This window comes from Cricetulus griseus, chromosome 2 (assembly GCF_003668045.3).
Source record: "Cricetulus griseus strain 17A/GY chromosome 2, alternate assembly CriGri-PICRH-1.0, whole genome shotgun sequence".
In the NCBI taxonomy this organism is placed as follows: Eukaryota; Metazoa; Chordata; class Mammalia; order Rodentia; family Cricetidae; genus Cricetulus; species Cricetulus griseus.
In genome coordinates, this window is record NC_048595.1 from 442,582,461 (window position 1) to 442,596,077 (window position 13,617).

The 13,617-nt window shown below is 46.5% G+C and overlaps 1 protein-coding gene across 18 annotated transcripts in view; it reads left to right on the plus strand.

The window, feature by feature from the left end:
- The window catches only part of Lrrfip1 (LRR binding FLII interacting protein 1), a 128,473-nt gene that overhangs the window by 75,439 nt on the left and 39,417 nt on the right, over window positions 1-13,617 (plus strand). For 7 of the 18 annotated variants that reach the window (XM_035441131.1, XM_035441121.1, XM_035441127.1 and 4 more), the window contains exon 3: window positions 9,968-10,027. The exons of 10 other annotated variants lie outside the window; for them this stretch is intronic. In XM_035441131.1, coding sequence (XP_035297022.1) covers window positions 9,968-10,027 — 60 coding nt within the window. Of the gene's footprint in view, window positions 1-1,822; window positions 1,871-3,263; window positions 3,309-3,873; window positions 3,925-9,967; window positions 10,028-13,617 lie in introns of all 18 variants that reach the window. One more of the 18 variants, XM_035441132.1, reaches the window with a different exon arrangement.

Genomic DNA, 13,617 nt, shown 5'->3' on the forward strand with positions numbered 1-13,617 from the left:
CATTAGCTGAGTGCAGAAGAGGTCTTAACACAAGGCATGCACTGGAAGTTAAAATGTGACTTGGACACTGACAAGTGTTTGCTTTTTGTTTCTTTAATGAATGTGTATTCTAAGGAAATCAGCATTGATGCAGAAAAAGCAAACAAGCAAACAAACAAACCAACAGCTCTCACTCCAAGCAGAGTAAGAGAGAACTTATTCTGAGCCAGAAATCAATGACCATGGCCAGGGATTCAGGTTGCCCCTAGTACTTTAACTTTTTATAGATACAAAACAAAAGTAAGTCATAAATCAAGGCATTTCCCATATACATTGGTGGGGACATTGTGTAGGCAGGCTAGAGCAGAGAAGGGAATCTCACAGTGCGTTTTAGGTGCTAGCCGATAGCAATCTCAGGTTTTGGTTTGGCGGAAGCTAGTTCTACTAAGTTAATACATTCCAAAGACTTTAGCTGTCAAAGGATGTGGGGCCAAATGGACCAGGATGTTAGTGGCTTCCGTGAGAACTGTAGACAGCAAAGATCATCTTGGCTTCTGATCTCCACAACCACAACCCTCTAATGGGTTGGCACCCTGCAGAGCCTCCTGCCTCAGTGGTTCTCAACCTTCCTAATGCTTCCACCCTTTCATACAGTTCCTCATGCTGCAGTGATCCCCACCCACAACATTGTTCTGTTACTACTTTATAACTGTCATTTTGCTACTGTTCTGAGTCCTAATATAAATATCTGATGTGTAGGAGATCTGATCTGCGACCCACAGGTTGAGAAACGATACTCTACACAGCTATGGCTTGACTGCTTGTGTGGTGTTTTGCACTGGCTTTTGGCACCCTTGGCTTTTCAAGGCTGTGTGAGACTTGCCCTCCTAATTTCTCCTCTCTTGGTTTTCTACTTACCAACATCTGTCGTGGAAGGGACAGGGCCGTGTATCTGAAATCCAGCCCTCCTTCGAGGTGAAACTAAACCAATCCCTAATAACCACAGCATGTTTGAGTGATTACAAAACCATTTTAAAGTGCCCTTGCATTTCTGGCACCCAGTTTTATATTTCTCATTGTAAGTATGAAGTGTGTAAAATGTGACTTGCTAGAGGTTTGGTTTTCTGTTCCTTGATTTTCTTACTGGAAACTGAGGGGAAAATAAGGAACAATGCCAAGCTGGTCGTTAAGCCCAGGTTCTCATCCACCCTGGGGACACTGCAGTGATAGAAGCAGGCATTTGACCTACTTTGTTCAGTCTAACTTGGACCACCATGGCTTAGAGTAGGTGGGTATCACCTGGAGCTGGTACCAGTCTCTTCCCACCCAAAGGCCAGCTCTATAGGTCTCAGGCATCTGCCAGCAGATGTGGCTTCTCCGACCTGCATCTGGCACAGGTGTCGGAGCAGCCACATGCAGCTGGAAGCCGGCTCAGCACTGCGCTTCTCCCTCCCTCCCTCCTCTGGGGCCCCTTCCTGGGACAGCAGCATGGAATGGCTCTCTCTCAGCTTTGTTCCTTCAGCAAGTGTGCCCCAAAGCTGTGAACGGCTTTGCAGAGGGGCCTGCAGTGCTTCTGCACAAGCATTGCTTTCCTGATGTCTTGGGAGGCCACCCTGCCTTATGAGTGTGTTGCTCTTGACTGGGGGGCTCCAAGGAATGAGACCTCATCTCAAGCTACTGCATCAACGCTCAGCAAATGGCTTCTCTGCAGACCCCAGTTCCGTGGCCACTGGGCCTGGCATGCTGCCTCCAAAAGTGATTGCAGGCGGGAGGGTATGGGGAACAGTTTCTTATGTCTTTACTGTTTACTTCTTGCCTAATTTTCTTTCCCTTCTGTCTATAGAAATATTATGGGCTGGATACAAAATGGGGCGACATCGAGCAGTGGATGGTAGGCCTTGAACATAATTTTAAGACTTAAATGGTTTATAATTTAATCCTGACTGCAGTTTAATTATGCCAGTAGATTCCGCTTGCACTGTAATTTGATACTCAGAGGTCTTCTCTGGGGCATCTCTGCATCTGGTGTGGTGTTAGAAACGGCCTGGGCAGGCGTGTGACCATATGACCAGTCCCTCTGCAGAAAGGGACTGCTGATGTCTGCAGGCTGATGTTGTGTGAGGCTCATTGCCACTGTTTCCCCAGTTCTCTGCATCAGAAGATCCCCAGGGACTCAGGCTAGGCATGTGCCCTTGTGCAAGAACTTTCCAGAGAACCTCATGTTACCATCAGAACCCCTCACTGTTCTGGTTAGAACCAGAAGAGGCTCTAGACTGTTTGTGTGACTCTTTGCACTAGCTTGCTTCATGGGCAGCCAGGGGCCCTATCACCTCCACCCCGGAACTCAGGCTCTCCACTCACTCACACACTCACAGCACCCTCACTATTGGCTCCTCGGGTCCTCTGTGCCCTTGAAAGCCCCTGCTCTGGAGAAAATGCCTTCCTCCCTTTCTACCTGTTTCTTTAAGAACCTGTCTGCCTTCCCAGGGATGCCAAAGGCCAGCGCAGCCCCAGGGAGCCTACCTGCCCTCAGGCCTCTCAGGAGAGGTGTCCATGTGGCACAGCCACCCGCCTCTTCAAATCCTGACTGCTGTCCTGGACTTTGACACATGCTTTTGGCATTAGAGACCTGGAAATGTCCCCGCCCAGGCTTCTTACCATTAAACAGCCTGAGGGAGATTTGAGGCCATCTCTACCATCTTAGATGCTATGTGTGATATTAATATCTATTGAAAAACTCACCATAGTTCAGCCTATGTCAGCTGTCACAGTACTGTACATCCCCTGAGGTGTGTGTCTTATCACAACTTAAGGACAGTTAAAAGATGGCTACTTGGAAAGAAAGCAAAGCTGCTCATCGATTGCCAGCAACTCTACCTCAGAGACAAGCATGCAGAGACCTGTTTGTCCTGGAGTCCATAGAGCGAGCTGGGTGGCATCCACATTTGGGGTTCTCTGGGGAAATCACTTCCCGAAGGAGAGTCAGTCTGGAGGGGAAGACAGTTGATTTAGAACCTGATTACAGGATTACAAAAAAAGCAAGGCTTCTTCTGCCCCAGTGCCTGCTCACTGCTTTTAAAGCCACCAACTATGCCAGTTATATGTGTTCTTAAGGACCTCCCCCGAGGAGCTGTTTCCCACATCCCTTCCTTAGACCCTTTAAACAAAATCGGTTCAGCCATGTAGATCAGAAATTCTGGAGACCTTCTGGGGTGTCTAAACTCTGTCTTGCTTTCTCTAACCTCTCTCTCTCTCTCTGCCAATGACTTTGCTTCGTTCGGTAGGAAGACAGCGAGCGCTACTCTCGTAGATTCCGGAGAAACACATCGGTCAGTACCACGCTCCTTCACTGCATGGGACATGTTGAAGGAGCCTTAATTGTTCCTCTAGTGGCTGAAATAGATACAATAGTTCCTATTGTTGATATACAGCTGCTATCGTCACCTGAACAAAGACTATCACTCAGCATTTGAGACTAAATTGTGTAAAGAAATTGTGTTTGGGGTTTTTAAAAAACTGGATATTGAACCCAGAGCCTTATTCAAGTTTAGGCATTCTATCACTACTAAACTGTATCTCCGGCTCTGTTTGGAAATCTTTAAATATTATTATTATTAATATTTTACTCACAAAACTTAGTAATTTTTTATTGTTGCTGTAAATCCCCATAAATAATTTTTATAATCACTGAGGCTTATTAATAGCCCTCCTTAAAGTTGCCTGTGACATACCCTGTTTCCATAAACAGTCTTAGGCAAACTGAGGCATACTGAGGTCCTGGGCTCACATCCTCTGAGCTCTCGGGGTGTCTGGTCCACCCACTGCTTTGGAGTCGGGTGAGCAGGTTCTTCCCAGTCCAGTTCATGGTTGTGTTTTCATCCTGTCTTCTACTAGGCTTCTGATGAAGACGAGCGCTTGTCCGTGGGTAGTCGAGGCAGCCTAAGGGTCAGTAGCGTTGTGATTGTTTCTGCATGGTACACCACGTTTGGGGGAGAGCCTTTGATTTGCTGTCCCTGCTTTCGGTCCTTAGATCTTCATCCCTCTCCTCCAATGGTCCCCAGCTAACTGATGAAATGCTTGTATATAAGTTAACCAAGGACCAGGTGGGCTGGGCTGGGGAGACAATGGGGTGTTACTTGTCCTTTCCCAAAGAGTGGAAGGCATCATTTCTTCCAATAGTTTTTCCACAACATGAAACTAGGTTAATGATTGTCTTGGAGTTGTCGTGATGGACTGGAACATGAAGGCACACTGCGTGCCCATTTCCCCCACACACACACACACTCCAGTAAAGCTAGTCTTGGTTAAACCAGCCTTAAGTTGGACTGGGGAAATAGTTCAGGTGGTCAGTGAGGACCTGAGTTTCACCCCCGCAGAAGTCATGTGAAGAAAGCAAAGTGTAGTGATGTGCACTTGTAATCCCAGTTCAGGGGACAATTAGTGAAGCTGACCTAGCTTAGCCTTACTTAGTAAGTTCAAGGCCAGTGAGAGACTACGTCTCAAACAATGCTAGAGGACATTCCTGGGAAGTGACACCCAAGGTTGTCTGCAAGCTTCCACGTGCACATACATGTGTGGGAAAACACACCCAAAAGTATGTTACTTATGATGTTTCTGCAACTGCAGGGGGCTCCCTGGAGAGAAGGTGATGGTTGACCTTCACCGTCCCAGACCTTTCTACCAGCCCCAGTGAAGGCTCTTCTTCGCAGTGCTAGGATCAGATCTAGAGCCTCACACGAACTACAAGCTCTTCACTGGCAACCTCATGGCTAATAAACAAGCACAGCCTGTGTAGCTGCATTAGACCAAAGTGTGTGCTCTGGGAAACGAAGCAGATGGTTTTAGCTTAGTGAGCGTGTCCATTGGACTGGCGGCAGGGTTGACATGGGATCTCACTACTGTAATAACTAGGTCTCCAAGCAGCTACTCTAGTTTGCTAAGGGACTTTATAGAGCTAAGGGTTGGTTTATCATTACCGTGGCAGTTAGGTCACACAATATTACCCCTGACTAAACATGCACCGGGTGTGTGCTTAACTTGGCATATAACATTAAAGCCACCATCCCTGTCCTCCTAACTCTAAGAGCAGGCCCTGTGTGGTTTTGCTGGACAGTGACATGTGAAGTGAATGGAGTGACACCTGGCTGCTGGGAAGTTTCTGCTGAGTTCTTTCATAATGCAGCTGTGACTTCCTCACAGGCCCCTCAGACACGACCTGCTTTAGGGGAAGCAAGATTCGTGTAAGCAGAATGCAAGCTCAGCTTGCAACATCTGTGGCCAGGCCCAGGCATTGCAGTCGGGGGAGGGGTCAAAGGTCTAGCCTTTGAAACCAAGGAGAGAAAGAACAGTTAGGGATCAGGGGAGGGACTGGGAAGAGCAGAACAGAGAGCTGGCCCTTGGATGTAGTCCCCTGGCTGATGGTAACTTTGCAAGAGAGCTTTTCCAGAAACGGCAAGAAGTAAGCAGATAAACAGGGACTGAAGATAGAACAGGCTGGAGATGGAAGAAGAACCCAAATCTCTGGGACTGTGTGTCATCTTCAGACCTGTGGTCCCCAGGTTTCTCCAGGGAGGAATTTGACCATCCTAAGATTCTTGGGGGTGGGGTTGGGGGTTGTCCTGGCCCCAAAGAGTTTACCGTAGTTTCAACATTCGCAAATGTTGTGGTGTTCATTCACCTTCCACATTAACCTCATAAATTGAGTCCCCATTCTGAACGTCTCCATCAGATACCAGTGTATCTGTTCTAAGGCCTAAAGCTTCCCACAGGAGGTCCACGGTTAGCAAGCTGAAGAGGAGAATGAGAGGAAGTCAATGAATTTCACTGTCAGCCTCCATGTGCTACCTAACTCTCCCACAGCGTACTTAAGAAACTTAGAGGACTAAGGCCAGTGCCACCAGGCCTGACAACCTGAGTTTAATCCCTGGGACCCACATGGTGGAAAGTGATTTGTGACATGGTAGAAAGCTGAAAGCTGACTTCTGAAAGTTGTCCTCTGAGTTTCACTTACACTTACATGCCACTACCCCCAAAACTAGTTGGTTTTTGTTTTTTTCAAAGAAGTAGACTTAAAAAAGGAAGGAAGGAAGGAAAGAAAGAAAGAAAGAAAGAAAGAAAGAAAGAAAGAAAGAAAGAAAGAAAGAAAGAGGAAAAGAAGTCCAGATTTGAAAGCTGGGGTCCTGGAAATAACATTCAGACCCGCTGTTCTTGGTGTGGAACAAGCCTAGAGCATTTAGGAACACTGCTGGTTGGTACAGCCGAGAAGGGCTTCTAGCAACCCTGCTGTGTGGAATCACATGCCACTCTGTCCATGGAGGCCAGATTATGCCACTTAATATATTTGAATATTGTGAAGCCTTTACTTGGCAAATTCCTAAGATGGTTTCTTTCTCAACTCCCCGAACACGCCTTCTTCTCTATTGTGATGGCAATGATGATAAGCCCTAATGGCCAGGAGGGGTAGTTACCATCCTGGGGTCAGCATGCATGGTCCCCTGGGGAAATCAAGATTGGGGGTTATCATAAGGTTTTAATTATCTCTATTTAAAATCTGGCAATGCTACATCTCTAGACCTTTCCCTAATTTAGTTAGATCATATCTATGTCAAGAGGGAAGTCTGATTCAGATGGTTTTGTGTTTCATGAACCAAACAACTGTTGCGTAGAAGCAATTTAATGTTCTTAGATTTTATGATGGCTATCATTCTGATATATGTATTTCTTTTCAGTAAGATGTTAGAAGTCATGGGAAATGTGTTCCTGTTAAGATTTTAAAGGTTGCCTGGTTTTGCTTCTACAATCGCTTAGCTCTGTCTTACCTCTGGTACCCCGATTTTTGTTTTCCTCTTTCATCCTCACACTAACAGGCCCAGCCTGAGCCGGAGTATGGGAGTCCCTACGCCTGGGTGAGGTGGTCAGATAATTTTGCTGTGTGACTCTAACCGTGTGCAGTGACAGATGAGAGCCATGCTGTTCCTACTAACTTCTGGGTACTTTTCCAAAATCCAGCTGCCAGTCTTCACCCAGGACACTATGAGATCAGGAGGGCACGGCTTCCTCTTGATCGAGCCATCATCCTCCCACTGCCTCCTGGCCTGTGGACAGGACCCTAAAGCCTGGACTGCAGTCCCTGACTCCCACTCACTAGTGGGTGCTAAATGTCAGCTGTTGGTCACCCACCATGGGTTCCTCAAAGAACCCACCAGACCAAGAATTCCAGGGGCCTCTCTGTGTCCTCCTAAATGACTAAGTGTGAAGAAATCATTTTACTTAATAAACCCCATTCTTTCCTAATCTGTAACCATTCAAATTAAGAGTACCAGCTGGCTCTTTTGCTGGGAAAATAACCTTTGAAAAAGAAAGACTCCAGTTCCGGCAACAAAAATAAAGCCCTGGAAATGAGTCTTCTCTCTGAGAGTCCTAATGCCTTCTGTCCTCTGGAGATGTGTGCAATTTACACCCAAAAGAATTCTTCAGTGAGTTTTGCAAACCTATAGCCTCTTCTCCGGGACTGTGAAGGTGTGATTTTATCTCGGAGCCCCTGGGCTTCATGCATTCTCCATTTCAAAATTGTTTGGAAAATTTACTTTTATGTTGAGTGGCAATCATTAATAAATATTGCCATGGGTCTGCTGAGCATGTTTGATCCCTCAGGGTCCCCACAGATCTAGGCGTGGGAACTCTTACCCCATCTCACACACTGAGTCACTGCAACAGCCCTAGCCTGGTGAGGCAAGCCAGGTAGGAAGAAGCACGGGACGAGGCCTAAGATTCAGGGAGTGCCCCAACAGTGCCTGTTCTCTATCCACAGCGCACAGCCACAGTCATACCGTGAAGCTAGCAATTCTTCAGACCTCTAAGAAATCAAATGCATTTGAACTGTCTAGACATCATCCTTTAACTTGATGTCGATTTCAAGGGCTGGTCCTTGGGCTGCATGTGAATTTTAGCAGTGGGGGGAGCATTTTGGGATTTCTCTTCAGAGTGTCTTTTCTTGTTTCTTTCTTTTCTTTTTCTTTTTCTTTTCTTTTTTTTTTTTTTTTTTTTTTTTTTGAGACAGGGTTTCTTTGTGTATCCCTGGCTGTCCTGGAATGTGCTCTCTTTAGACCAGTCTGACCTCAAACTCACAGAGATCCTCCTGCCTCTGTCTCCCGAGGGCTGGGATTAAAGGTGTGCGCCACCACTGCCTGACCTATGTCTTTTCTTTTTAAAATGAATTTGAATGCATCAAATGTGTCACTCACAAGGTTCAACTAACCTATCTAGTTTCGTTTCCCATTTTAATGACCTCTGAATGTGCCCTCTGCCTTACATAGAGGAACAGACAGCAAACAGTGCCCATTAGAAACGCTGACAGCTGGCACCACACAGCCATGTGGGGAGTACCCGTGCAGCTGCATGGCAGCGGCACATTCTGCCAGTCTCCAAATTATTTTAACGTTAAACACATTTCAGAAATAGTTTATGGCTTCTTGTGGTTTTCAGATTTCATGTGGAAGGCTTTTTACATGCTCCCGTTTTACTTAGAAACTACAAATGTTTGATTTTTTTTTTTTTTTTGAGTTATGGAAAAAGTGGGCATATAGTTTATAATGAAGGTTCTATGACTGGAGTTAAAGTCTGCCTGTCAGTTGCTTATCCTACACCCATGTCATGACTATCTAGTACGGGCTAAGCATACCCCTGCTACCCTGGAGTGAGGATTCCCCCAATGCCACGCCCTTCCACAAGCCACGCCCTCCTACCAGATTATGTGACCATCAGGTGCCTCCAGAGGCTACCGTGGGCATCCAGGAGACCCACTGATACCCATGTTCCCCTCACCACGGCCCTGTCATTTATTCATTTTTGTGCCTGGTGCCACAGCTGTGGGAGCACAGGTGGATTGAGTAACTTGCCTAAGGGCCCAGGGCAGACCCTGCATCTGCAGTTTGATACTCTCAGGCTTGAGACAGATAAATCCATTTGCATCTTTACCAGACGTGAGGCCACTCTTCCTTTCCCCCTCTTTGAAGCTGCTTTGGTCTCTGATGGCCCTTACCTTGAAGGGGCAGCCATTGCCTGGTACACTGTTCCTCTATACAATAAAACAGGCCCATTCCCTGCAGATGCAGCAGGGCATTTAGATGGCCCTGCTGTGGCTCAGGGGGAACGAGGGAGCCAGGCAGACCTATACTGTGTCCAGCCTTTTGGCTGCTTTGGTTTGGTTTCTTCCTAAAGGACAAATGACAACATCATTAAGTACATTTTCCCATCTCATCTAGAAAAACAAAATAGGAAGAGTGGGTGACTGGAAGGTGACTCCCGAAGGTTTAGTAGTCCTTCCTCGGGAGACTTCTGCCTTTAGTTGTAAGTTACATGGACACTCTTCCGAATCTTAGGGTTACAGTAGGGTTACCTTTCCGGTCCTTACCTGGAATCTAACTGACCCGGGCAGGTCACTTCCCTTTGGTCTGGCATTCAGCCTTCTTGAAATCTAGAGTTTCCACACAGAACTAACCTAAAACTGGGGACACACACACACACACACACACACACACACACACACACACACACACACACAAGTATGTGTAAGAAAACTGTCCAGAGCCGGGCGTTGGTGGCGCAGGCCTTTAATCCCAGCACTCGGGAGGCAGAAGCAGGCAGATCCCTGTGAGTTCCAGGCCAGCCTGATCTCCAGAGAGACTGCCAGGATAGGCTCCATAGCTACACAGAGAAAGCCTGTCTCGAAAAGCCAAAAAAAAAAAAAAAAAAAAAAAGAAGAAGAAAAGAAAACTCTCCAGAAAAGCAACTACATCAGGCCATGGCTTTTTCTGAGTTGCAGTGGGTAAGAGGCATGCTGGCAGTTTGGGGTGTCCAGACTTTCTGCTTCCCTGTTCATCCCCTCTGCAGAGAAGGCTCAATGCATTCGTGGGTCATTGTTGCTCTCTGGTTTGTACCTGTGCTATTCTTTACACTGATGTGACCTCTTCTCTCTCTGTTGAAACAGACTAACGGTTATGATGGAGACTATTGCGGATCCCAGTCCCTAAGTAGAAGATCTGGCAGGGTTAGTACAGCAACCATGCATGGCACGTGCTCTCAGGGATGCTGCTTCAATGTGTCTAAAATATATTGCTAAATTTAGCTACTTTTCTCTTTTTGTTTCACCCTGGCTCTTTTTTTTTTTTTTCCATATCGCAATCTAACATTCTCAGAACGTTAGCATTCAAGCATTCTTAGCATGATTCAAATTCTAGATATTACGGTAAAAGCTGATAAGCAGTCCTAAAAATACCCAGGAAGCAGAATTAGCTTGTCCAGTGTTTATTGCCCTCATATTTGTGTGTCTGTGGCTGATTCGGCTCTCACATGGATGGAAGCCCACCGTTTTCAGTTCTCCACATTACAAGCTTGCAACCTTAGTGTTTATCTTAAAGATGCTCATGTGAGAGCCTGTGCTTTTCTGAGGAGGAAAAGGAAGGGGAGAGAACAGAATTCTGATGTCTTCGGTGCTCACATTGAGAGTGAGAGCGGCAGGAATTCCAGCGAAGAAGTCAGAGCAGTGCAAGGAGAGACAGAGAGAGGGCCAGAGCCTGGGGAAGGTCTGGAATCTGTCATGGGTGTAGCTGTTAGACATCTCAGAAAGTTGAACTAGACACATTTTAATTAAGCCTCACAAACCAAACAGATTAATCTGAGTTAAATGACCTAATACTTTCCTGTTCTTAATGTCATTTCCCCCCTTCTGGTAATAAGTTTCTTGTGTAAAATTTAATCTACTTTAATTATATTAAGATAGCATTTAGTCACTTCAATTTCTAGGCTTCAGATTACACAAACACACACACACACACTGAACCAACAGTTTCGGCTTTCCCAAACTGGCAGAACAGGTTGCTTGAGCCTTTTCAAACCTGTTTACAATTACCTGTGCTTTTTCTATGACCTTTCTTAGCTTCTCTAGTTCCAGGCTAGTTCCTCCTAATTGAAGCTTTCTGTCACTCTTCACACTGACACCTGCTGAGTCTTTAGGGCAACTTGGCACTCCAAGGACAGAAGCCTGCAGTCACTGCCCTGTGCATGTCCCTCAGTGGTGTTGCCATCTGTGCTCCACAAGCCTGCAGGTCTGACTGCCAGCAAAAGCGATAAGAGCTGCAGTGTTTCCCAATATTGACCAGCTGTGGCTTTTCCCATAGTGCTTTGCCGTAACTGAAGTTATTTGGGAGTTCTTAGTTCCAACTTGCTTCCAGTGTTAACACTTCTGTCTACACATATGATGTGAACTTGTCAACCCATCTGTGGCTCAGGGTGGCATTAAGCTGTGTGTCATACATATATCCAGGACAAACGCCTCTACAAGTCAAATACTAAAAGGCCTGACTATAAAACTGCTCACGGACTGGAACTGGATGTAAAATTGGTCTAATAAGTAGCTACAGAGAGTCACATGCCTAAAGAACAAAATAACCATCATCTAAGTCACACTTAAGAAACTCTAAACATCTGGGGAACTCTGGAGGAAAGAGTAGATGGGATACAGGAGCTTTGCAGAAGTAGAAGAACTAGACACCTGTCTGATAAGAGCTTGGAATGTCGGTCTCCTCCCCGCTTGATTACTTGATCTAGTGCCTTTGTGTGTAATGTCATCTCCTGCACAGGGTCACCTCCCCCACATTCTCTTTGGCCTGATGCTCTATAGTGCACACTCAACGCCAGCAGCCTCCACTGAAGAGGTGAAAACTGGTTCTCAGCCTCCCCCTGCCTCTCGGTGTCTAGGGGCTGGCTAGGCTAGAGAAAGGCTGAAATTGTTGCAATAGAAAGAATTTCAATTACCTAAGGAGATATGCAAAGAGTCTGTGAGGTCATAGGTGGTTTGACATGAGATTCAGTTAGCAACTGGCTAATAATAGAGCACTCAGCTTCACGGAGACAGAGCTCTGTGATGTGACATCTAGACATCTCTTGCTAAGAATTTATGCTGCAAATTCTTCAGGTGAATGGGGTTCCTGGGCCCTAACACTGGTGTACCTGTGCTTGCCTTGTGAATGGGCAGGGTAAAGACACACTCACCACTCACAAACTCCTTTTTTGGTGCTCAGAATTCCAGCTATGGTGGCAGCGGCGGCGATGGCAGAGTCTCAGCTTTATCGTCCTCCAGGGAGGAGAAGTTGGTTGGTTCCCATTTAAATCTTTCACACCTCTCTACAGACTCTGCAGGTTCTGTAGCATGCATCCGTGTGTGTGGGATCCCCTCTCCCCGACTGTCTTCCAAGTTCCCACTTGGAACAGATGTTCCTCTGAATTCCGAGGAGTAATGAACATGTGCTGCTTCTTTCGGACTCACCACTGTCCTGTACTTAACATAAATGGTCACATTCAGCCAACTACCATGAGTGAACCAATGGCATGCTTGTGTGTATTGTTTTCTGGTTAGAGCCGATTCAAGGGGAGAAAAAATTAAAAGCCTGGACCTTCTTGCCTCCTTTCTGAAAACAATAGTCTCTAGGCATTGTGCACTTTGTGGCACTTTGTCAGGGATGGTGTGGCCTTGGCATGAAAATCCAGTCCAGTCTAGCTACCTACATGCACGCATGTGTGTTGACCTGGACACGTGATTTCTATTTATTGAAGAGTCCCTACCAACCGGGGCTGGCATGTCCTAGTGAAAGCTTATCCACTCACTGAACTAGGGAACCAGTTTAGGTGGAGACCTGAATGGGCCCACGTAAGCCACAGGATGGGCACTCCTGAGTCTTATTCCTAGAATTCAGGCCATCACCATTTGGTGCCAGTATCACAGTAAATAGCATGGAAGTGAGACCGATTTCCCCAGTATTGTCATCAGAATGGATGTAAACTTTAAAGAATAAAGAGAGAGAAGGAGCTGGAGAGAGGGCTCAGTGGTTAAGAGCACTGGCTGCTCTTGCAGGGGACCTGGGTTCAGGACCCACATGGCAGCTTCCAACCATCTGCAACCAGCCCAGTGAAATGGCTATTACCTAGGCAGAAGCCGAGGTCCCTATACATTTCTGGTTAGGAGTTTACCCACCAAATTTTAAAAGTCAGTTCTCGAATTATAAAGACTAAAACCACTAGATCTTATTGGTTAAAATTAATGTGTGTGTGTGTGTGTGTGTGTGTGTGTGTGTGTGTTGCACACACTACTAACTTAAAGTCCTAACTCAGTCTGGTGGAGTCATTCTGGCTCTGTCAATTAATAGGCTCTTGTTCCCCTAACTCTCTTTCCCTCCTGCCCAGCAAGTACATGCTAGTGCTGTGACAGAGTCAAGGACAGTTCTCTGTGTGCCCAGCCCTAACCCACCCATGAGAAGGAGTGACTTCACACCTCCCCACCCACCTGACCTGGCTTAACTGTTTTCTTTCATTGCAGGGACTCTTGTGCTCCGACCTCGGCCTTCCCAGTAGTGGTCTTGCTTGCAAGCCCCTGTCTGCCCAGAATGGAACCCGGGTCTGTCCCCTCTCCCCTGCTCTCCCCTGCAAAACTCTTGGCTGCTAGTGCACTTAGAGGCACTTCAACCTTTCCAGTGTGCAGTCAGCAGGACCAGGCTCAGGGCTGTTTGGAATGGCTTGACTAGCTTGCTGAGACTTTCCTCGGTCTCCTAAAAATATAGTTTAGGACCTAATATGGAAAGGCAG